The sequence below is a fragment of the Hoplias malabaricus genome, chromosome 3 (genome assembly GCF_029633855.1).
Source record: "Hoplias malabaricus isolate fHopMal1 chromosome 3, fHopMal1.hap1, whole genome shotgun sequence".
In the NCBI taxonomy this organism is placed as follows: domain Eukaryota; kingdom Metazoa; phylum Chordata; class Actinopteri; order Characiformes; family Erythrinidae; genus Hoplias; species Hoplias malabaricus.
Genome location: NC_089802.1, coordinates 55,577,788 through 55,601,036, shown reverse-complemented (window position 1 = coordinate 55,601,036; position 23,249 = coordinate 55,577,788). Strand labels below are relative to the sequence as shown.

Genomic DNA, 23,249 nt, shown 5'->3' with positions numbered 1-23,249 from the left:
ATATAGTTTTTACTATATATAGTTTAGCACTGCTTGGAAAAATTAAAAGAAATATATAAATATGTTTGTTCTGTTCTCTTTCAGCTACTAAGTGTGATGGACCACTAAAGTTCTTGTGTAAGAATGGACAGTGCATTGACAGTAACAAGGTCTGTGACAACATCAAAGACTGCAAGGATTGGTCAGATGAGCCCATTAAGGAGTGTGGTAAGTGTTTTGTAATACAGAGAATCCACAAAAAAACTGTTAGATTTTCTGCAGGTAGTGGAAAATAATTGTGCATCTTTAAAAAAGCACTTTTCTAATGCAGTGCACTAGTAATTAATGAGAGCTGTGCTTTATATAAATTAGAAGCTTAAGAATCAGTTAATTATGATCAAAGTGTAGATTGACTCCTGAGGGCCTATAGTCTTCTATACATTAGCCATGAGTGGAATCTACCCAGAGTTTACTGCCCTGTAATCATTCATCACTATATTTTAAATTCCTCTGAAGATCCCTTCCTCTTAATCACAGAGTTTATCAAATCAGACATGCTAAATGAACATGCTTAATCTTTTCCTTTAAGTTTTGCACATACAGCTCTGACCTGACTCCAGGAACCCTGTGATAATGTTGTCTCCATAAGAGAATTTGCTCTGTGTGGCTCTCAATCTCCATGCAGCAGTATGTTAATTGAGTGCGTATGACATTTCCAAAGGCCATCTTGTGTTTGTGTTCCTGCACAAACATCGGTCTCTCTCTCTCTCTCTCTCTCTCTCTCTCTCTCTCTCTCTCTCTCTCTCTCACACTCTCTCTTTCTCTCTCTCTCTCTCTCTCTCTCTCTCTCATGCACTCACTCTCTCTCTCTTTCTCTCTCTCTCTCTCTCTCTCTCTCTCTCTCTCTCTCTCTCTCTCTTTCTCTCTCTGTCTTCTTGGTATCTGTCTAACTCTCTCTGGTGGTTTATCCACAGTTTGAATCTTTAATGCAAGATATATAATCAGATGGCTGATGTTAATTTCCCTGAGGGTCTAGCTTTACTCTCCTATCCCTGCAAATGAGATTAGAAAGAGCACCTGGTTTGCGACAGCCCCCCACTATCCCCAGCACATAATAGGTCATTTCCAGGTGGCCCACTGCAGCATGGAGGGCTTTACCAGTGGGGCCAGAGCAAAGATTTTTTTCAGCATGTTCCTGTACATGTCCCTTAACCATAATACACAATATAGGGTAGTATGTTATCTCTCTCTCTCTCTCTCTCTCTCTCTCTCTCTCTCTCTCTCTCTTCTCTCTCTCTCTCTACCGTATCTCTTATATGCCCACCCATTCCGTTATTTCTACCAAAGTATACCAATTGCTTCTAGAGTGATTTAAATACACAAATAAAGCAGTTGGCCATATATACACACAGCAGGCAAGCTAATTACTGCAAAGCTCGCTGTGTTTGGTGAAAGCTTCTTGAGGTACTTATGATAATGAGCATAGTTTCAAGGCTGTGTCTGGAGGCAGGATGTTACAGCACTTCCATAGATGGCTAGGGAGATAGGAGTAACGTGTTGGTTTGTTGCAATTAGAAAGCAAATAGTTTTATGTGATGCTGCAATACCCCTCTCTGGTTCCTTGCTGTGAATAGGGGGTGAGATTTTAAAAGCTATCATCACACCCCTGCTCAGATTGCTCAGATGTTTTCTGCAGGCCTTTGATGGACTCTTTTCAGATAAAACTCTCAGGCACTTATGCCCATGCATCCATAGATATGTGTAAGTGTGTGTGTGTGTATATATATATATATTATTATATTTATATAATATATTATTATATATATTATATTATATTATTAGCATTTAAGTCTCTCACCTTTCCAGTCCTCTGCGTGAGCGAGGAAGATTTCACTCAACTCATCACATTCTCATAAGCTCCTGGCATGAACCTGAGACTCCGCTGAGAAAATGAAAATGAAGCAACTTGCCTGTCAGTTGCTGTCAGGTTGCCATGGGCACATTTCACACACCATCCAATCCCAGCTGGACTAACTGACCTTTTACTCATCCTGCCCCACTTCTTCCCTGTGCTCTCTGTTCTCCAACATAGGCCTAAATGAATGTGCCAACAACAATGGTGGCTGTTCTCACATATGCAAGGACCGGCGAATAGGCTTTGAGTGTGAATGCCCTTCAGGTTACAAGCTGCTGGATAAGAAGACCTGTGGAGGTAAAGACTTGGTTCACAGAGGACAAATTCTTCATGTACAGACTATATGATAAGCATACTTTAATGTTACATATCGCTAGAACTTCGTTAGTGAAGGTGTGTGACTCATACACATCACTATGTTAAAGACCATGAAATGGATATAGGAATGACTCATGTCATGTAATTTTTTTTTTGCACATGGACACCACAATGTATGAGCTCTTTGCCCTGTGTGTGTTTATGCGCTAATGATGCATTTCCATTGCTTCCTCCAGACATAGATGAATGTGAGAAGCCAGACGTCTGCAGTCAAATCTGCATCAACTACAAAGGCGACTATAAGTGTGAATGCTATGAAGGTTACGAGATGGATCCGGTTACCAAGACCTGCAAGGCTGTGGGTAAGGCATTAACCATTTTTTGGACTGTGGCATGTGGTATTAATATATGCTCTGGAGTAAGGCTGTGCGTATGCATTTGTCTTCTTTAGAGCTTGCTTGTGTAGTTGTTGTTAGCGCTGCCTGATGCACTGTGAACTCTAAAACAATAATAAACCATCAGGTTGAGTTTCATGTTAAAAAAATAGATGAAAACAGTAAGTAACCCTGTTCTTAATATGTTCATTTGCTGTGTATTTATAACAGAATCTTTTTGGAATATATTATACAGGGGTTGGACAATGAAACTGAAACACCTGTCATTTTAGTGTGGGAGGTTTCATGGCTAAATTGGAGGAGCCTGGTGGCCAATCTTCATTAATTGCACATTGCACCAGTAAGAGCATGTGCATCCAACGGTTCAAACATTGTATCCTGAAGGTGGTGCCGTGAAACGTTTTCCTCCACCAGCATCACGTAGTGAGCTGGCCACTATCCACTATATGGCTTAAAATCCCTCTGACCACTGTGCAGGACTTGTATATGTCATTCCCAAGACAAATTGACGCTGTATTGGCTGAAAAAAGGAGGCCCTACACCATACTAATAAATTATTGTGGTCTAAAACCAGGTTTCAGTTTCATTGTCCAACCCCTGTATTTGGAATATCATAACAACAATTCCATGGCTGGCTTCTTTTTCGTTGTCTTTATTTCACACTGTCTTCTGATTGATATATTCTGGTGTCCTCCAACTTGGTGCAGTTCATGTCTGTTTGGTCAGGTTACTTGGTTGATGATGTGTTTGTTCTGTTATATTGTTTGAGATTGTTTCAGAAGATGGTTTACTGTCTGCTTGGTTAACCAGCTCTATCTTATTTGTTGTCAGTTTATATAGATTTAAATATGAGACACATATGTAGAATGTATATTTATATTATTTAAACAATACTAAATTAGCAAGTGTCAAGGTATTGACCAAGAACCTCTCTGTCAGAGGTACCACTGAAACATATTTTAGAAAACTTTTACATTTTAAAACATGAAACCCAGTCGATACTATATATAGTTTTTGAAATGACAAGACCAAAATGATATTGCCAAAGAGCATTTGGTGTCATCACACTAAGAGCAACAATACATTTAATAAAACCACACATTTATGCATTTTTTAAAACTACATGCTTTTGTTCTAACATGGGTATTTAAGGCTCCTGTTGTGCTCTAAAAAAAGCCAGCTGCAGCCATTCCTGGTTTAAGCCCCTGTAGTGGTTATTCCTTGGTCTTTTGATAACCACTGGTGTGGTGGCTGAGCAAAATGTCTGAAACTCAGTGTGCAAACTATGCATTAGACAAATGTCTGTTGGCTACTCCAATCAGTCATTACTGTAAAAGTGTTGTAGCAATCTCATGACATCATTTGGTATATGGATGTAAAAGCTCTGTTGCAGTTCCCTGATTGAGCTTTTATAGTATAAATATTAAATCTAGTGAACACTCTGGGAATTATTTTGGATGAAATATTTAAATATTAGTAGTCAGAGTAATCAATATCCCTTAAAAGTAAAAAAAAAAAAAAAGGAAAGTGAAAAGTGTCTGAGGTTCAAGTCATCCCTCTTACAACTCAGTCATTAACTACAAACTCACTAATAATGAGGAAGTGGATACAAGAATTGGTTCCGCTTTGCTCTAAATGGTGTGAAAATTGCATTGATTACTGCAGTCGCAGGCAAATGAGTCTTTATTACCTCCCAGACAAGAAAAAAGTGCTGTCAAAGAAAGAAAGGCATTTATTACTGATGTCAGCATGTGCAGTCAAACAGTCCAGCCACAGAACATTCTGTGGAAGAGTCTCTGCCCCAGCTGTGCCAGAGTAACTAGGAGAGGGTTATTAAGCACAAAGTGGGTTATTTGATTTGAAAATGAATTGCTATTTCATGACAAATATAGGGTGACTTATTTTGGGATTGTAAGATATTGTGGACTTGATGAAGTTTGTCAGTGTTAGGGGTTGTTTTGTTTCCTTTTTTTCTTTTTTGCCTGGTAAGTCTGAAGATATTTCAGAGCATTCTGGTGTCTTAGACTCAATAGGGGATGACAGCTGGAGGGACACTGTCATTAGGCATATTGTGCCACAGTGGGTTAGAAAAGTCTCTGCCTCAAGCTACACAGCATGCACAACACCCTGAAATTCCTCCTGACTTCAGAATAACTTTCAACTCTTTATTTTTGTAGTGGAGTATGAGCCAAATATGAATATCGGACAATCAAGAAATGAAAAGTTTTGAATTAAAACTTTTCCAGTCTGCAGAAGACTTTCCGTCTGCAACATAGCAGCCCCCACACACACACAACCAATCTAAAGACATCAAAAGAACCCTTTTAAGTAACACATGGCCCCAACACCCCCCTTCTCTCTTTTAACTAACAGGAACTGTCGAGATAACTAACTTAAAGAGACAGGAACCTCAAACAAAGAAGAGAGCTTTTACGGCCCGTTTTTATGACAATGGCACCTAAATGTCTAATCCTTATCTTTCACGGAGATCAACAGATGTTCAAACCAAAGTGACCTCGAGTGAACTCCCGTGAACCAACAGCTGAAACACGGATTAACAACGACACCAAATGGACACTGGCGGAACTACACCTCGCTCGGAGTCGCCGCAAGACAATAGCGAAAATAGCCGATCTCTGAGTTATTTGTGTATAAACGAACGTATGAATGTCACTTTCTGTACCCTCAGATGAATGCCTACCTTCTAATGAAATGATGTATAATGCCGATTGTTTCTATTACAAAGATCAGTTTTGTCTCTGAATGAGAGAAAATGGATTAATGTTTTATTTTTCAGCGTATCATCACGAATTGGACGTGAACAATGTACTCAAGATGGGACCTTATGTAAATGTCTGATATTAATAGTCCAATGTACTCATTGTTATAGGTTGATAACAGGTATAAGAATTTTGATACGAGAAACTCATATTCCTTATGTATGAATCACAGAGTCAAAACCCCCTCCTCCTACTCTCTCTCTCTCTCTCTCTCCCTCACGAGAGTCACGTGAGTCTGGACTCGCGTCCAATCAGAAAGAGGACGCCTCCCATTAGGGCGTGACCGCGCCAGCCTTGAAAAGGACAAACAGTAAGACAGACAATGAGTTCGAAGTTTGAAGAGTCGCGAGGACTCTGCAGAAGTAACGGACCACGAAAGGAACTGGAAAATAGAGGACGCCGACAACAAACAAAGAAAAACCTCTCAGACTTCAGAAAAGCTTACGAGAGACGTCTCGAAATTAGCTAAGAGTATGAAGTTTTACTAATACGTCGAGTAATTTGAATATCTTTCTTTTCCTTTAATCTTGTTTATGTTTATTACCTATCGAAGTGTGATCTCACGAATGATCAAGGCGGGTGAAACTTATTTGTGGCCAAAGTAAGGTATCAACCGTTTGAGTAATCGATAACAGATATATTAACGTTATAAGCTGATTCCTGAAGACATCAATCCTGGAAAGCTGGACAACGAGACTAGCTAATACTCTGAAAAAGCCTCCCCACTACGGTGGAAAACCAGCCACGCCTGTGAAAAACCGAAGAAGGGAAATCTCGATCAACGCAGCTCAGCTCGGAATCGAGGGTCTTCAAATCGACTGTAAAGAGATCCTCCATAAGCGGGCCTGCTTCTCACCACGTGGGAACGACGAGAACACCCCGGGACACGGAGATTAAACAACAGGACGCGACGGCTCGGTGAAACGGCGAACGAGTAAGCTAGCGTATTTAACACCTTTTCAGTAGCTGATGTCCAAACAAACCCTCTTTATAATTTACCATTTATTAACCTTAGTTAGCAACAATTTAGTCACAAGTTAGAAGTGTCTAGCTCACCTTAAGGTCAAAATCAGTTCCCCCTGCCGGACACCGTGAGATTACAAGGTTGTGCTATGTTAACTAAATATCTTCTTTTTATTAATAAAACTCTCATTATTTGAAGTCACAGTGTTTGCAATTTATTCATTAGAATTTCTGAAAATCCTGAAGAACTCATTTAGCATGATTATTATTCATTCTCAAACTAATTATTAATGTTTTAATTGCTTAAACCAATTATAAATCTTAATTAATATCATTAAGTCAAATATCAGAGGTTGGAGGAGTTTGAATAAGGTCAAGGCTATAAAACAAATTATAAAATTATATATATATGTATCGGGGTGTATGACCAACATCCACTACATATATAAAATATATATATTTTATTGGCGCCCACGCGAGGCAGGAAAAAGGCTTTTTAATGAGCAAACTGCAAAACACTGAATATCAGCTTGGGTTTATGAAATACTTTCCACTGTGTGTGTTGATGAATAACGATTGAGATTCAAAGCTTGATGTGGGTAATTTCGTGTTGTGTTTGTTACTGCTGAAAAACTGTTCTGTGATATATACCGGTTAGAAAATAAGCTTGGTTGTTTTTGAAAGAGCGCGGCTCTGCGCCATTTTGCATGCATTAAATTGAGGCCTGGGCACGTCTGAACTGCGCGAAATTCCGCTGTGAGACTTTGCCGTCGGATTCGACCTCCCGCCGCGAAATCCCGGCGAAGAGAGACCACCGAACCGAATACCCCCGTTCGTTTTAAACTGGGTCGCTACCAGCGTTAATAACGAGATCGCGCGCTAGGCGATTGGGAGGTTATTAAACAGCCGAAAATACGGCTTGTATGAAGAGCAGTCTGCTCTCGTCAGCTGTTCCTGTTAAACTGAAATCATATTCAGAAAGGAACGAACCCCTTTGAAGGGGCGGAGCTGAAACTAAGGAGGGAAATTCAAAACGCCCCCAAAACAGAGGAAGACAAATTCCCTCTTGTGGTATAAGTGCGTAATTGCAGGGAAAAATACTTCATAACTAGCGTCTATTGAAGCGTGTCCTCCCTTGCTCCTCCTTGTGGTCAAGTGGTGCTACCCTTGACGTTTGATTCCCGTACACCCTCTAGTGGTTGGGAGGTTGTCCGCCGAGACAACATAAGTGTTTAGCAGCCCTCTGGTGTTTAAAAGTTGTCATTACAGATGAAATTCTTTTAAAATACCTTAGTGTAAAATCTCTGTTCCCCTTTTAAAATTTTAATTTTTATTTTTTTGATAGAGTATCTGAGCGTTTAAAATCTTTATTCCATTTTAGATTTTAATCTGATAACACCCTCTAGTGTTGAAACTTCCCGCTACAGTGGAAATTCCCATTTGTGTTAGTGTATCTGCTGGTACCGTGTCTATTGGGACTCTCACCAGCGCCGACTGGTGTCCATTGCTGCTATTGCATTGTAACTTGCTTGTCGCCCTCTGGTGTCCTAGTCTGGTATTACAATTTAAGTTCAACTTAAATACTGAAGCTCGCTGTTGCCATTCAGACTTACCTTCAGTACCCTCTGGTGGAGAAAACTTGCTATCGCAATTGAAATTGTCGACCAGTTCACACTGATAAGACCTGGTATCACAGCTCTAGTGGCTGTCTCTAAACTCTGCACATCTGAATAATTACAAGTAAAGGCTTGGAAGCATAATAAGTTGATACAACTACAGCAGACAGTGTGCAGTAATTAGAGATTGACACTTTAACTTGATACCAGATCACAAACGCAGTTAAAAGAGAGAGTCTTTTAATCTCGCTATTCTTAATAATTCTTTAATTCGGAAAATTCTTTTACTTTCATAATTCCTTAATTGGAAATTATATCTAATAATAAAACTCACTTAATATTAAAATTCCTTCATCCAAATTTTTCGACAATTCTTTAATTCAAAATTTTTAATAATTTTAATTATTGAAAAATTTCTTTTCTCTTTCTCTCTTCTTTTATTCACTCGCGCATAGCAACTTTCACTCCACCCTCTCCTACTAACAGACTTCCCTTAGAGATTCACAAGTGAACTCTAACACCATACATACTAGCAGTTACTCTTAGAGCACTCGGTACAAGTGAATTTAGTTCAGATTTAGTTAGAGAAGGGATTAACGGAATTAATCCTAACTAAATAGAAGTAAGTTACACCTCGCAGTTAAAACACAGCTAACATGGCAGAAGGGACTTTTTCTTCGGAAGTATATGTAGAAGGTTTGTGGGATGAGGCATTCTCTGTTCTGACCAGCATCACCAGTGATGTGATGCCGGGACTCGCAGAAACTGTGCAGAAAACCTCACAGGCGCATCGTGACCACATGGTGGCTAAGTGGGTAGAGAACCACTTAACCAACATCCTCAAGGGCAAGCCCCTAACTGAGGCATTAGGTCAGATAGCCCTCCTCGCTGTAGTACAGCTCAGAGCCAGCGAACGTGAGCTTGAGGTATCAAGGCGACAGCAGGCAAAGGTAGAGGCAGAGCTAAGTCGACTTCAAAGCGAAATAGCTGAAGGGAACACGCTGCCCCAGGTCACACCCGATGTGCCACCTAGTGCCGCTACAGAAAGACAAGGCCAGCAGGAAGATAGTGAGGATCAGGAACCAGACTCAGGGACCGTAACCTTTAGAGCTGCTGCAGCACCTCCTCTGGTATCAACGGGTATTTCCCCTTCCCCTGTGTCTCCTGTCAGTCGTCCCTTACAACGCCCTGCTAGACCCAGAGCACTGCAACCCAGTGTCTGGTCCCCTCAACCTTTACCCTCTCATGGTCCCTCATACAAGGACCTAGATAAAATCGCGCGTAATATAACCCGCTTTGATCCCAAACCTGACGGTTCTAATGATATCTTTTCCTACCTAAAAGATATTGACTTCTACCTCCAAAGGTTCCCCGGGATCACCATAGATGACAGACTATATGTGATTAAACTGACCTCCAACCGAGACGTCAGTAACTTCATTGAACGTCAGCCAGACTATGTAAAAGCGCGATATGATGTGCTGTGCCAAGCATTGGAGGAAGAATTCTCCAATCACCTGTCACAGACCGGACTGGCCGCTGCTTTGAACATAAAACAGCAACGCCAGGAATCCCCTCAGCAATATTATAATCGACTCAGACAGGCGTACTTCGGACCTAGAAATGACTCCGGAATGGAGGAAGAGTTAAATTTCAAATCACTATTTATCCAAAACCTCCATCCCCACACCAGTCACCAGTTGGGAGTCTCAGCTTGCCCTCGCACCCTGTCTAGCAGGCAGCTGCGTGATTTAGCACTCAGAGGTTTCCTCAAAACCCAACAAATTCCCAACAGGCGGTCCGAAACACCCCAAGTCTTCAATGTCGACTCCAGTTCCCCACATTTAGAGTTAGAAGGCGCCACCCAGGCCGATCCACCAAGATCCGCCCTGAACCCTTCCTCCACTCCGTGGACCAGTGAGGGCCCGAAACCTCATCCGCCCTCACACCAATACAAGCGCTACCCTCCTCGCAGGCCAGACAGAAATCATGACAAAGATTTCTGGAACCCTCGGGACAGGGCTGGGTATGGTCGTGACTATTACCCTGTAGAAAACCGCGGTGCGGGCCGTGGAAAACCATCACATCCCCATAAGGGATATGAGCGAACAGCTCCGAACCAGCTTTCTGATTCCTATAGAGAAAAGAAAGAGAAATACTGGTATCAAAATAAAGAAAATCACACTAAAGACAAGCTTAAAGGCACGGAACTCAGCTCTAAGGAGTTAGAGGACATCCGCCGAATGCTTGCAATGATTTGCAAAGAGAAAAAGAAAAAACCTGACGTTCTTTCTATCACCTCTTCGCGGTCTAACCCAAAGCCATCCTCTAACACCCCAGAAATGTTAGAAAGTTATGTAGGAGAAGTGACAAGCGAAGCTCCGTCTTCTAGCGCACCGTGCAATCTCCTCGTGACCCAAACAAACACTGAAAACCCGATGATACAGGGGGGTGACTCGCAACCACCCTCCAGTGCTGTTTTAGTTGTTCAGTTAGACGGTAAAGAAGGTTTAACGCCAAATGACCCTTCAGTCATTGAAGGCGACACACCCGTCCGACAATTCATGGGACACCTAACGGAAAAAGGGGTTGCACGCAAATTCTACTTGTCCACCATTGTGGAAAGAAGGCTAGTACATGAGGCCCTATTGGACACTGCATCAGATGTCACGCTCATGTCTTCCGCCTTATTCCACCAGGTTCGAGCCATTGCGCGGCGTGAAAATCGCGAGATACAGCTCCAAAACTGCTCTCTTAAAATTCAGCCGTATTCACATGCAGGCCTCACTATCCAGTCTATGGCACTAATACACTTAGCCATTGGACCAATGACCTTAGTGCATCCAGTCCATGTGTCTCCTCTCGAAACAATTCCCTTCCTCATCGGCAAAGATCTCCTTAATCGCTTCGAACCACTGATTGACTTCAAAAGGTCAAAGATCTGGGCACAAGTGCGTGAGCCTTTACCCATCTGCACCCCACACCACCGGGAAGCTCAGTGTTGCCGTCTCGAAATCCGGCCTGAATCAATAGGAGATCCACCAAGTCAGATCCCTCACTTCGAGGAAGAGGAAACTGAGCCCATGGCAGCCACACCAGAGACAGCAGTCTCTCCCTGGCCCCCTAGTGCCATGTTAGAACAACGGAACACCTTCCTATGCACTTTCACACAGCCGTCCACAACAGACGCTCCAGGCCTTCCCATCGTGAATGGTCTCACAATCCAGGACTATCATGTAGACAATGCAGTTCTGGCTCTATGGACCGACCAGTCCGCCATAAGCCAAACCCTCTTTAACACTCTGCGCCTCATTCAACCAAATATTCCTTTGGTGAGCAGTCCTTGTCGCTTTCCTCTTAACCTGGCATCAAAAGCAATGTCACCCACTGATGGAATTTGCGCTTTAACCGTCCAGTGGAACAAAAGGGTAATCACCCATTATTTCTTAGTCGTCCCTAACTTGCCGCACGACGTTTACATTGGTAGTGACTTCTTGGTGCGCCTCGACGTCCACGTAGACACCCTCAATAGTGTACTGTGGTCTTTGACTGATGTTTCAACGGAAACCTGGTCCTCCGATCTCAGCAACCTAGGCTCAGGACAAACTATTCCCGAGGTATGTCAGGTCACTAACCAAGGTTCACTTGTGGTACCTGCGAACGCAGCAAATGTACCCATCCGCTTAGTCATGCGACCTGGCCAACACTTAAGCCACGCGCATGCACTTTTCCAACCGGCACCTCAGTTCTTCGAACTAGGCCTCACCCTCGAAGCCACACCTTTGGTGGAGACGCGAGCAAGATCCACCTATCTATTCGTACGGAACGAAACCACTCAACCCTTGACGATCCCTCACTCATCTCCTCTGGGTTGGTTAGTCAGTACGAAATTCCATGACTTCGAGTTGCGAATTCCGATCATAGGACCAATGCCTGAATCCCTGCTTCTTGATCATGCAGAATCAAAGGTGTTCTACACTCATCCGACACGAGCTGTTGCTCTCTTCTCAGCTCTGGACATGAGTAATGATGCCATTTGCAGGATAGATCTCGCTGACGACAATCAAATGACGATCACGGTCCTTTCCATAGATTCATCCCCGGAATCCTCCCGGGAACCATCTCTTCTTCCCGAAGCGGGAGAAAACACTTCAAATCCGCGTACTTCGAAAGAACTATCTGACTCCGAATTTCGTATCCAAGTCGAACAAGTTCTAAAGGAGGCCGACGCCCTCCAAAGCAAAGAAGAACGTGAGAAACTCTGTGAAGTGCTCCTTAAATATCAAAAATCTTTTTCCAAAGATTCAACGGACTGTGGTCTCACTGACATTCATTCAGTACGTATTCCCACTCGTCCGGGAGCACCACCCACGTTTGTCCGCCAATACAAAATTCCGTTGGCATCCTATGAACCGGTACAAGAAATCATTGATGACTTGCTGGAAAAGGGCATAATTCGACCCTGTAACAGCACGTACTCGGCACCATTATGGCCCGTCATAAAACCAAATGGTAAATGGCGCTTAACCATCGACTATCGGAAACTAAATCAACAGGTTCCCTTGTCTCGATGGCCGATGACACAATTGGAGCAAGAGCTTCCCTCGGTCCGAAACGCTAAATACTTTTCCACCATCGATGTAGCCTCTGGCTTCTGGACCATCCCGGTGCAAGCAGAAGACCAACACAAGCTCGCTTTCACTTTCGCAAACCGACAGTACACATTCACTAGGTGCCCTTTTGGATATGCCAACTCACCCGCGGAGTTTAATATTTTCTTAAACAAAGCATGCCCTGATGCCCGCGAGCGAGGCACCCTCATATATGTGGACGACATACTCATGCGTAACCACTCCCTACAGGCACACATTGACGAGATTGATCATGTTCTTGACCAGCTTACAACAGCAGGTGCGAAAATATCACTCTCCAAATGTCAGTGGTGCAGAACAAAAGTGAATTACGTCGGTCTGCTCGTAAGCACTGATGGTGTTGAACCACAAGTGAGTCGAGTGCAAGGGGTAACAAACCTCGCAGCACCCACCAATCTTAAGGATCTCCGCAGTTTCTTAGGAGTATGCAACTACTCACGACAATTCATAGAGAACTACGCGGACCTAGCTCGTCCACTTTATGACCTCCTGAAAAAGGACACTCCGTTCACCTGGGGCGAAGCCCAGGAACACGCCATGCAGGCACTAAAATCGAAACTGTGCACGGCCCCATGCCTTGCCTATCCTGACAGTAGCAAAGAATTCTACCTAGAAGTAGGGTTCTCGAACCACTGTCTCAGCTCCGGTCTGTATCAATTACACGATAGAGACAAACGTGTCATAGCCTATGCTAGTAAAACTATGCTGGCTGCCGAAAACAAATACAGTGACTGCGAAAAAGCACTACTAGCAACAGTGTGGGCAGTCAAACATTTCTCCAACTACCTAGGTGGTCAGAAGGTGATTGTTGAAACTCATCATCAACCAGTCACTTTCCTAAACAGCCAACGAATTCGAGAGGGTGTAGTAACTAACGCTCGAGTAGCGTCATGGCTAATGGCTCTCCAAAGCTTTGACTTAGAGGTGCGTTACGCGCAAAACTACAAGAGCCCCCTAGGCACAGGCCTTGCTTCCTGCAGGCGATGCGAAGGAAACATTCCTTCCCAAGTGCCACAAACTCCAGAAACCCTCTTACCCACCGTGGCTAACCACCACTATTTTGATCCTAACACATGCAAAGACCTTGTCACTGCATATGTAGATGGTTGTTCGTTCCGCCGAGAACACACCCTGATGGCAGGGGTGGGTATTATCGGAATAAACGGATGGCCTCACGAACCCCTAAGTTTCAAATTGGGTGCTCAGTCCTCCCAATATGCTGAAATAGCAGGAATTCTTATCACAATCCAGTCTGCAGTCCAGAAAAGCATAAAAACGTTGGTGATCTGCACAGACTCCAACTACGCGCGCCTAAGCTTCACATGCCACTTGAGACTGTGGAAAACCAACAACTACACCACGTCAAACAAAAAGCCAGTTAAACACAAAGAGCTTTTCGCGGCATGCGAACACTTGGTAGACACACATGACCTGCAGATCTACTGGAAGAAAGTGAAGGGTCACTCCCGAGTCCCGGGAGATGACAAAGAATTCAATGATCAAGCAGATAGCTTAGCCAAGCAAGGGGCCCGCGAAGGCACATCGTGGACATTCGATCCCTCCCTTTTTCCAAACCCACCCGACATCGAAGTCCTAGCTGTCACACGGTCTCGAACTATAACAAAGGCGTCGCCTGACAATGCCAAAACTACCATTGTCTCTATTAACCCTGCTTTTTCGGACGCTGACTTAGTTACTCTCCAAGCTCGAGACCCATCCATTTCTAAAATGCTTAGCCATGTCTCTGACCCTTCTACTAATCCCATCGCAGCACAAGATCTTGACACCATACCAGGCCTTAAAGACCTATACGGCGCCAAAGCGTCCCTCCAAGTCGTCAAAGGCTTGCTAGTTCATGCCACTGACTCGCACACTTCACCTACGTTCGTGGTTCCTCAGTGCCACAGGGGGGTGATGCTGATGCACGCCCATGACTCCCCATCTGCGGGACACAAAGGGGTCAAAGCAACACACCATGCGCTCAAGCAGGCGGCATATTGGCCCCACATGGTAAAAGATGTGGCTGACTACATTAAAGGCTGTCTGGTATGTTGCCAATTTCAACCCTCGAATCCTCTTCATAGAGCCCCCTTGCAAAAGAAAGGAGTATCCTTCCCTTGGTCAAACCTCCAGATAGACTGGGTTGGACCACTCACTCGAACAGTAAGAGGTAACAAGTACTTCCTCACAGTCACGTGTGCATTCACTAAATGGGTAGAATGCCTCCCCGCACCGAATGACACAGCGCTAACCACTGCATACTTACTGATGAACCATGTCTTCTCACGGTTTGGCCTACCCAGCCGTGTCGACTCTGACAGAGGGACACATTTCACAGCTGAGGTCATGCAACAGCTCTGGCAACTCTTAGGAGTAAAAGCCAGCCTTCACATTAGCTACCATCCTCAAAGCTCAGGTCAGGTAGAGCGAGCCAACCGAACTGTTGTTAGCATACTGAAAAAGTACGTAGCAGCAAACCAAAGAGACTGGGATGTCAAACTCCCCCTCGTACTGATGGCCATACGGGCGACCCCACACGACGCGGTCGGGGTCTCACCCTTTGAGTTGATGACAGGGAGACAAATGACTCTGCCTCTACATCTGTTATATCAGCCAGGTGAAGCTAGCATAGCCGTAGCCTACACCACTCATCAGTATATGGAGGACCTGCAGAAACACCTCAAAGCTACTTTCGCCTTTGCCCAGCAGAAACTGGAAAGAAGTGCAGAAGGTCGCAAAGCGTACTACGATCACAAAGCATCCCACGATGAACTCCAAATAGGGGACAAGGTATGGTACTACATCTTTGTCCAACCTGTTGGAAAGTCGCGAAAAACAGGGGGGAATTTGGCCCGCAAATTCCTACCCCGATGGTCCGGTCCCTACAAGATAACAGACAAACTGTCCCCCGTTGTTTACAGGATCAAAATAAACAAAGCTCGGGGCAGTACTGAATTCAAATGGGTCCACCGCAACCAAATCCGACCACACACAACCCCCATGGGACTTGTAGGGGATACTAACGCTTGTGTTAGATCATAAACGACAGAACCAAAGGCAGGAAGGGTGTTAGTTAACAAACAACTATAACCTTCTACTCACACCTTAGTTCTCCTATCCCTTTTCCCTTTTTCTCTCACTCTTTAACAGGCAACGAGCTTCTAACCAGACTGAGGACACTCAGGGTGCAAGACCCTAGTCCCTCATCGTCAATTATTGTAGAGTGCTTACCCTAGGAAATTTTTATCAAAAAGGGGGGTATCGTGAAAATTTCTTATAATTTATCTAAACGACTCGCCGTAAATACCCTAAATCTAACCATGAGCATCTCTTCCGGTAGGATGGCCCCGCTGCTCATTCTCCTGATCGTTGGCTCCCTAGGAACCGCTGTGCTCCCTGAAGTGATTGAACCAGGTCCTGACTCAGGAATAATACTGAAAGACCAGCCGGGACTGCTAATCACTAATTGCCGCCTCCATACCCAGAGAGTATTTGTACGGTTGAATCCCGCCGAAGCGTGTAGCAAAAACCTACCGATAACCACGCTGCAGACTGGCCGGAATGGAGTTAGATGGACTGAGGAAGCTATCAGCCATGCTGAAGCCGACGTAACTCACATGCTCCGCCAGTTACAAAAGTTTACCGTAACGCAATCAGAACTAAATGGTTTTAATAAACGACCTAAACGCTTCATAGGCGGATTGTTAATGGCAGCTGCAACTGTGGGATCACTACTGAGTCTCGGAACGTCCGCCGTCAATGCCGTCAATGTAGCCACTGTTAAACGTCAAGTAGGGGAATTGCAAGCGGAAATTCCGAACATTAAAACCCAATTAGACAAACAGCAGCAGCACCTGCAAACCATTGGGCAAACCCTACGTGGCACCGTCGTAGTGCTCAACGCTCACAGTGTCGCTTTGAACAAAACGCTCCAGACGGTTAACTCCATGCTTTCAGTAGTACAACTTGACCTTGCCCACATCCAGCTTGTGAATATGTTATTGTCTGATATGCTACAAGAAATCAGCTCCTCTGTAGATAGCCTAGCCATGGGGAGAATCCCTCCTTACCTGGTGCCCCTATCCTTAGTACAGGAGATTTTATCCACAGCAACTCGAGAAGTAGTTACTGATCTCCAGGCCCACCTAGCCTATACCTTAGGTAACGCCATCCCAATTTATGTTAATCCTCAAGACCGAGAATTAGCATTCATTATTAACCTTCCCATAATGGCGCCTGAAAACATATACCGTTTGAAAGATGTTGTCAACGTTGGTTTCTGGCAAGATTCTGCCTACGTTCGTGTGAAAACAACATCTCTTGTAGCATACCAAGACGATAACCCTGACCTATATCTGGTACCCAATTTGCTTATGTGCACACTCACTAAAGACATTCACTACTTGTGCCCTAGCAAACCTTTCATTCGTGACAGCGCAAATGGGATCTGTGGCCTTAAGCCTATGATGAGTAATACTCAATGCCCGGTAGTCGTCACGCCCCGACGTTTGGTAACCAGTACTCAAGCTGAAATTGTTGGAAATCGTTGGTTGGTTAACACCCCCTTTAGAGAGGCCCTACTAACCTATGATCAACATGACACCTCAGAAAGGGTACTCCTTCCTAGCCAAACCTTCTGGGTAGACGTCCCCGTAAACGCAATCTTACATGTAGGAGACCTGGCCCTGTATCACCTAAACCCTGACCAATATGAGAGCGACGTAGAAATCTCAGAGTTCTTCTCCAAACACACCATCGAGCTAGATACTAAAACACTAACTCGCCTAGAATATGAGGGAACCCAAGTCATTGACCTAACCCCCATAGATAACACTCTTAGAGAACTATCGTCTCAACCCCTATGGCCAGTTCAGCCTGTCACCTATGCATGGTCCACCCCGGACACCTTACTAGTTACCCTGGTAGGATTAGGATATCTTTTGACCTTTGGTATAGCTTGGTTCTATTTCAAACGCACTCGAGCCCTCCAGAGCAGGTTAGAAACTTGGTCTAATAAAATGGTCAAATTCGTTAGACATAAGAGAGCCCAGAGAGGTGAACCCCCAAGTTTTAGATATGAAGCCGAAGGCCATGTCGAAGAATCAGCTCTCGAGGTTGCGTTTGAACAAGACCTGCCCCTAAATAATTAGGATCCCTTCAGCATGCAAACATACACATTCCATATACACCCATACACTAATAGGAATACATCAGCTCTGGAAATGTGTTTGAATATGCTTGCTGACCTCACCTTCCTCCACAGCAAAAGTTCTTTTCAGCTCCATGATCCCTGACGAACCATAAAACTGAAAAGAAAGGGGGGAATGTAGTGGAGTATGAGCCAAATATGAATATCGGACAATCAAGAAATGAAAAGTTTTGAATTAAAACTTTTCCAGTCTGCAGAAGACTTTCCGTCTGCAACATAGCAGCCCCCACACACACACAACCAATCTAAAGACATCAAAAGAACCCTTTTAAGTAACACATGGCCCCAACACCCCCCTTCTCTCTTTTAACTAACAGGAACTGTCGAGATAACTAACTTAAAGAGACAGGAACCTCAAACAAAGAAGAGAGCTTTTACGGCCCGTTTTTATGACAATGGCACCTAAATGTCTAATCCTTATCTTTCACGGAGATCAACAGATGTTCAAACCAAAGTGACCTCGAGTGAACTCCCGTGAACCAACAGCTGAAACACGGATTAACAACGACACCAAATGGACACTGGCGGAACTACACCTCGCTCGGAGTCGCCGCAAGACAATAGCGAAAATAGCCGATCTCTGAGTTATTTGTGTATAAACGAACGTATGAATGTCACTTTCTGTACCCTCAGATGAATGCCTACCTTCTAATGAAATGATGTATAATGCCGATTGTTTCTATTACAAAGATCAGTTTTGTCTCTGAATGAGAGAAAATGGATTAATGTTTTATTTTTCAGCGTATCATCACGAATTGGACGTGAACAATGTACTCAAGATGGGACCTTATGTAAATGTCTGATATTAATAGTCCAATGTACTCATTGTTATAGGTTGATAACAGGTATAAGAATTTTGATACGAGAAACTCATATTCCTTATGTATGAATCACAGAGTCAAAACCCCCTCCTCCTACTCTCTCTCTCTCTCTCTCTCCCTCACGAGAGTCACGTGAGTCTGGACTCGCGTCCAATCAGAAAGAGGACGCCTCCCATTAGGGCGTGACCGCGCCAGCCTTGAAAAGGACAAACAGTAAGACAGACAATGAGTTCGAAGTTTGAAGAGTCGCGAGGACTCTGCAGAAGTAACGGACCACGAAAGGAACTGGAAAATAGAGGACGCCGACAACAAACAAAGAAAAACCTCTCAGACTTCAGAAAAGCTTACGAGAGACGTCTCGAAATTAGCTAAGAGTATGAAGTTTTACTAATACGTCGAGTAATTTGAATATCTTTCTTTTCCTTTAATCTTGTTTATGTTTATTACCTATCGAAGTGTGATCTCACGAATGATCAAGGCGGGTGAAACTTATTTGTGGCCAAAGTAAGGTATCAACCGTTTGAGTAATCGATAACAGATATATTAACGTTATAAGCTGATTCCTGAAGACATCAATCCTGGAAAGCTGGACAACGAGACTAGCTAATACTCTGAAAAAGCCTCCCCACTACGGTGGAAAACCAGCCACGCCTGTGAAAAACCGAAGAAGGGAAATCTCGATCAACGCAGCTCAGCTCGGAATCGAGGGTCTTCAAATCGACTGTAAAGAGATCCTCCATAAGCGGGCCTGCTTCTCACCACGTGGGAACGACGAGAACACCCCGGGACACGGAGATTAAACAACAGGACGCGACGGCTCGGTGAAACGGCGAACGAGTAAGCTAGCGTATTTAACACCTTTTCAGTAGCTGATGTCCAAACAAACCCTCTTTATAATTTACCATTTATTAACCTTAGTTAGCAACAATTTAGTCACAAGTTAGAAGTGTCTAGCTCACCTTAAGGTCAAAATCAGTTCCCCCTGCCGGACACCGTGAGATTACAAGGTTGTGCTATGTTAACTAAATATCTTCTTTTTATTAATAAAACTCTCATTATTTGAAGTCACAGTGTTTGCAATTTATTCATTAGAATTTCTGAAAATCCTGAAGAACTCATTTAGCATGATTATTATTCATTCTCAAACTAATTATTAATGTTTTAATTGCTTAAACCAATTATAAATCTTAATTAATATCATTAAGTCAAATATCAGAGGTTGGAGGAGTTTGAATAAGGTCAAGGCTATAAAACAAATTATAAAATTATATATATATGTATCGGGGTGTATGACCAACATCCACTACATTTTGCTTGTTTTAAGTTTTTATGGACTCTAGTTGTTCTGGGCCATTAAGGCCATCTAATGCCAAATCTTATCGATATTTTAAGGTGCATATGTATTGTGTGTGTTGTTTAATTATTATTAATATACATCCATAATAAGGTTGCTTTCGCAGTTTTAACAAGTTTTTATGTATAAAGATTGGGGTGTGAATGGTTTGCATTTGGTTTTAAAACTTTAATATTTTTTATGTACTACATCAAACGCTTATTTTAAAATTACATGGTTTTTCTATATAGACCCCTTAAAAGATCCTTCCATCCATCTAACCAGCTGTCCATTCACCTTCATCTTCTCTCTATTGCTCAAGCATGCATTGAAACTCCATGAAATTACTTTGATACTCTCTCCACAGATATATCTTTCAGAATATGAAATGAGTGAGTTGCTCTTTGCTTCCTTTCTAAGAATTCATTAGCATTCACACTATAGGCGAGGGATAGATAAGAGACTCATGCTTTGACGCAAAAGGCGACCATGCGTCAGTTTTCCAAAACCCAATTTTCTGACACAATAGCAACTGCAAATATGACCTTTGGGTTCCAGTGTGACTGGTAGCATGAATAGTGAGAACAGGGAGCCCTTCATTGTTTGAAACACTATGCCAGCACTGCATTAACAGACAACTTTTGTTTTTTACAGATAGTTTTTTCACTTTTAAGCAAGCTTTTATTTGTTTAGAAAAAAAATGTTTAAAAATGATTTCCAGTGTGAATTATTGATTGCTGTTGAGCATTTCATAAAGAAATTTAAAACTTTAGTAGTCACACAGTTGGGACGTCAATAATAGGATTAAATTAAATTGCCATTAAATTGCAGTCTGTAATTATGCCCCTTTCATACATGAACTCCGGTGTACTGGGTCCAGAGATGTTCTGGAGTGGACCTTTCACACATGCAGCACACAGTAGGAGATTTTCTGTGCCAGAAGCGTGTGCAGGAGAAACTCTGGAACATTTCCCGCTCTGTTCTCAGATGCGCTGACTCTCACTTTACTCTGAGTTTTTACTATGGCACTAGGAGGATAAAGTCTGGGTAATGTCTGGGGCGAATGTGGTGGGTGGTCATGTTCACACATACAGCTCCTCCAGGCAAACTCCAAAACATTTCTGGATTACCATGTATGTGTGAAAGGGGCATTAGAGTGTATTTGCAGAAGTTTGTAGTCTTCTGCTCCACTGATGTTTCTTGTGAAATTATTAAATGGAGTTTGTCCCATCTTTGATAGCGTAACAGATTCTAATCCAACTTATTTAACCTATATCTTGGAGCATTGCTTTGAAGATCTGATTGCATTTTCTCACAAGTGCATTTGTCAGTGATATTTTAGTCTGTAGATAATATGGTTTGGTAAAAAATGCCACTCTCACTCTTCCCAAAATTATCCATTGCCCAGACTTATCTCTGATAAGTGAAATGTTAAACAGAGCATAGATTAACTTTTTTTTAATAGTGTGTCTAAATGATCTTACATCACTTATGTTTAAGAGATCTTTTATTGATAAGAACATTCAGAGACCTCCACTACTGCAAGTTATATTGGTTATATTACATACATGTTAACATGTTATGTTAGAAATTCAGCTATTATATTACAACATTTTTAAATGAGTTTGATATCAATCACAAGCATGTGATTTTTGATACACCACGTCATAACAAAAAGACATTTCTGCAAGGGCAATGCTGCAAATAAATTCTTGTATTTTAATGAAGTAAATGGCTGTCACTTAGCTGTCATTCCCATTGGGCAGTAATCTAACTCCTCACACCTTTAATTAGTTGTGTTTGTCAGGGACAGGAGACAGCATTGACCTGACACTCTGTGATGTCACTCTCCACTGGGACACACACAGAAACCAGATGCATGGCCATCCAAAGCTGCTTCGCTCTCATTAAGAGAGAGGGGTGAGCTATAGCCTGCTCAGCTGTACGCTTGAAGTTTTGGAATTTGGCATCTCTCTCTCTCTCTCGCCATCTCTCTCTCTCTCTCTCTCTCTCTCTCACTCTCCCACAAGGGATGTAGTCAGCTTATTTAACCTCCACACCAACACTAATCCAGTGTTTTGGGTGCATGGTGTATTAGTGTTCTTACTATAAAATGTTGTATTCTTATAACTCTGGAATTGGCAGTTGATATGATGGCATTATAATTATTAAATACCTACTATCACATATATAGAAATATATTGAAATTTGATCAACACAGCAATGCAATACAAAATATAATTTCCAAATTTTGTATTTGTCAATGAGTAATTTGCCTTTTGTTTGGCAGATTTTAGCAGATATTGTTTCACTTTTTTTCTTTCTTTTTTTTTTATGGAGACATAATGAGTGTTAAAATTAAAGCCTTTATGTATTCTACATTTTAATTTAGATGAAAGACTGGTCTAATATGGCTTTTGTCACAGTGTATCCTGAACTTATTAACAGTCACTTATCACTGTCACTCACTAACCTGGACGATGATAAACCATAACTAAGTGACCTTCAATAATTTAAGACTGAACGTTTCATCCCTGTGTTTTCCCCCAACATACCTGTGTGACACTGCAACCTTTACCAAAATGCTTTTTCTGAGTCTCTAATTTACAGTTTATTTTCTTGGAAAACTCTGGTACTTATCAAAACTAGACATCAGGGTGCATCGTATCAGTTATGTGGAAGGCAAGTGGGAGGAGCCCGGCTATGCTTGCAACCCGCATAAAAAGAAAGATCCACAGCCTTCTTTTCTCCTAACTGAATCTCGGTATAATCTGATAAAGATGTTGAAAGGGCATGTCTCTAAGCTTTAGATTTATGGGTATTCTGCTCACAAGCACCCACCAACCATTTCCATCCCCCCGCAGTCCCACCAACAGCAAGTGTTTAGCTAATGATTTCCGCAAAATTGAGTCATTTACTATATCTGTCAGAGGGCAGGGACGAACAGCTTATGAATGATTCCTTTAACCTAAACCAATATGTCACAGTTCCCAGTAGGACTCTGTATGATTAGTCAGTGTCATGTTTATTTATCACTTATAACACAACTTCTCAAAAGCAGTTGATGCTCACGTAAGTGAATATGGTCATAAAGCTGACAATGTATGGAGTAAGATTGCTGTGTTTAAAAAAAAAAATAAAAAATTTAGATGCATGCTCATCTACTGTCACGCCTTCGTCCTGTCAGTCTGTTGTCCCCGCCATGTGCTTTATTTGCACATGGCTCTGTTTTGTTTATGTTCTAGTCTCCGCCTTTGTCCCGCCTCCT

The 23,249-nt window shown here is 42.7% G+C and overlaps 1 protein-coding gene across 5 annotated transcripts in view; it reads left to right on the top strand.

The window, feature by feature from the left end:
- lrp8 (low density lipoprotein receptor-related protein 8, apolipoprotein e receptor) overlaps positions 1-23,249 on the top strand; it is a 183,206-nt gene that overhangs the window by 113,047 nt on the left and 46,910 nt on the right. For all 5 annotated transcript variants that reach the window (XM_066665571.1, XM_066665570.1, XM_066665569.1 and 2 more), the window contains exons 7-9: positions 85-207; positions 2,072-2,191; positions 2,449-2,574. In XM_066665571.1, the coding sequence (XP_066521668.1) occupies positions 85-207; positions 2,072-2,191; positions 2,449-2,574 (369 nt within the window). The remainder of the gene's footprint in view (positions 1-84; positions 208-2,071; positions 2,192-2,448; positions 2,575-23,249) is intronic.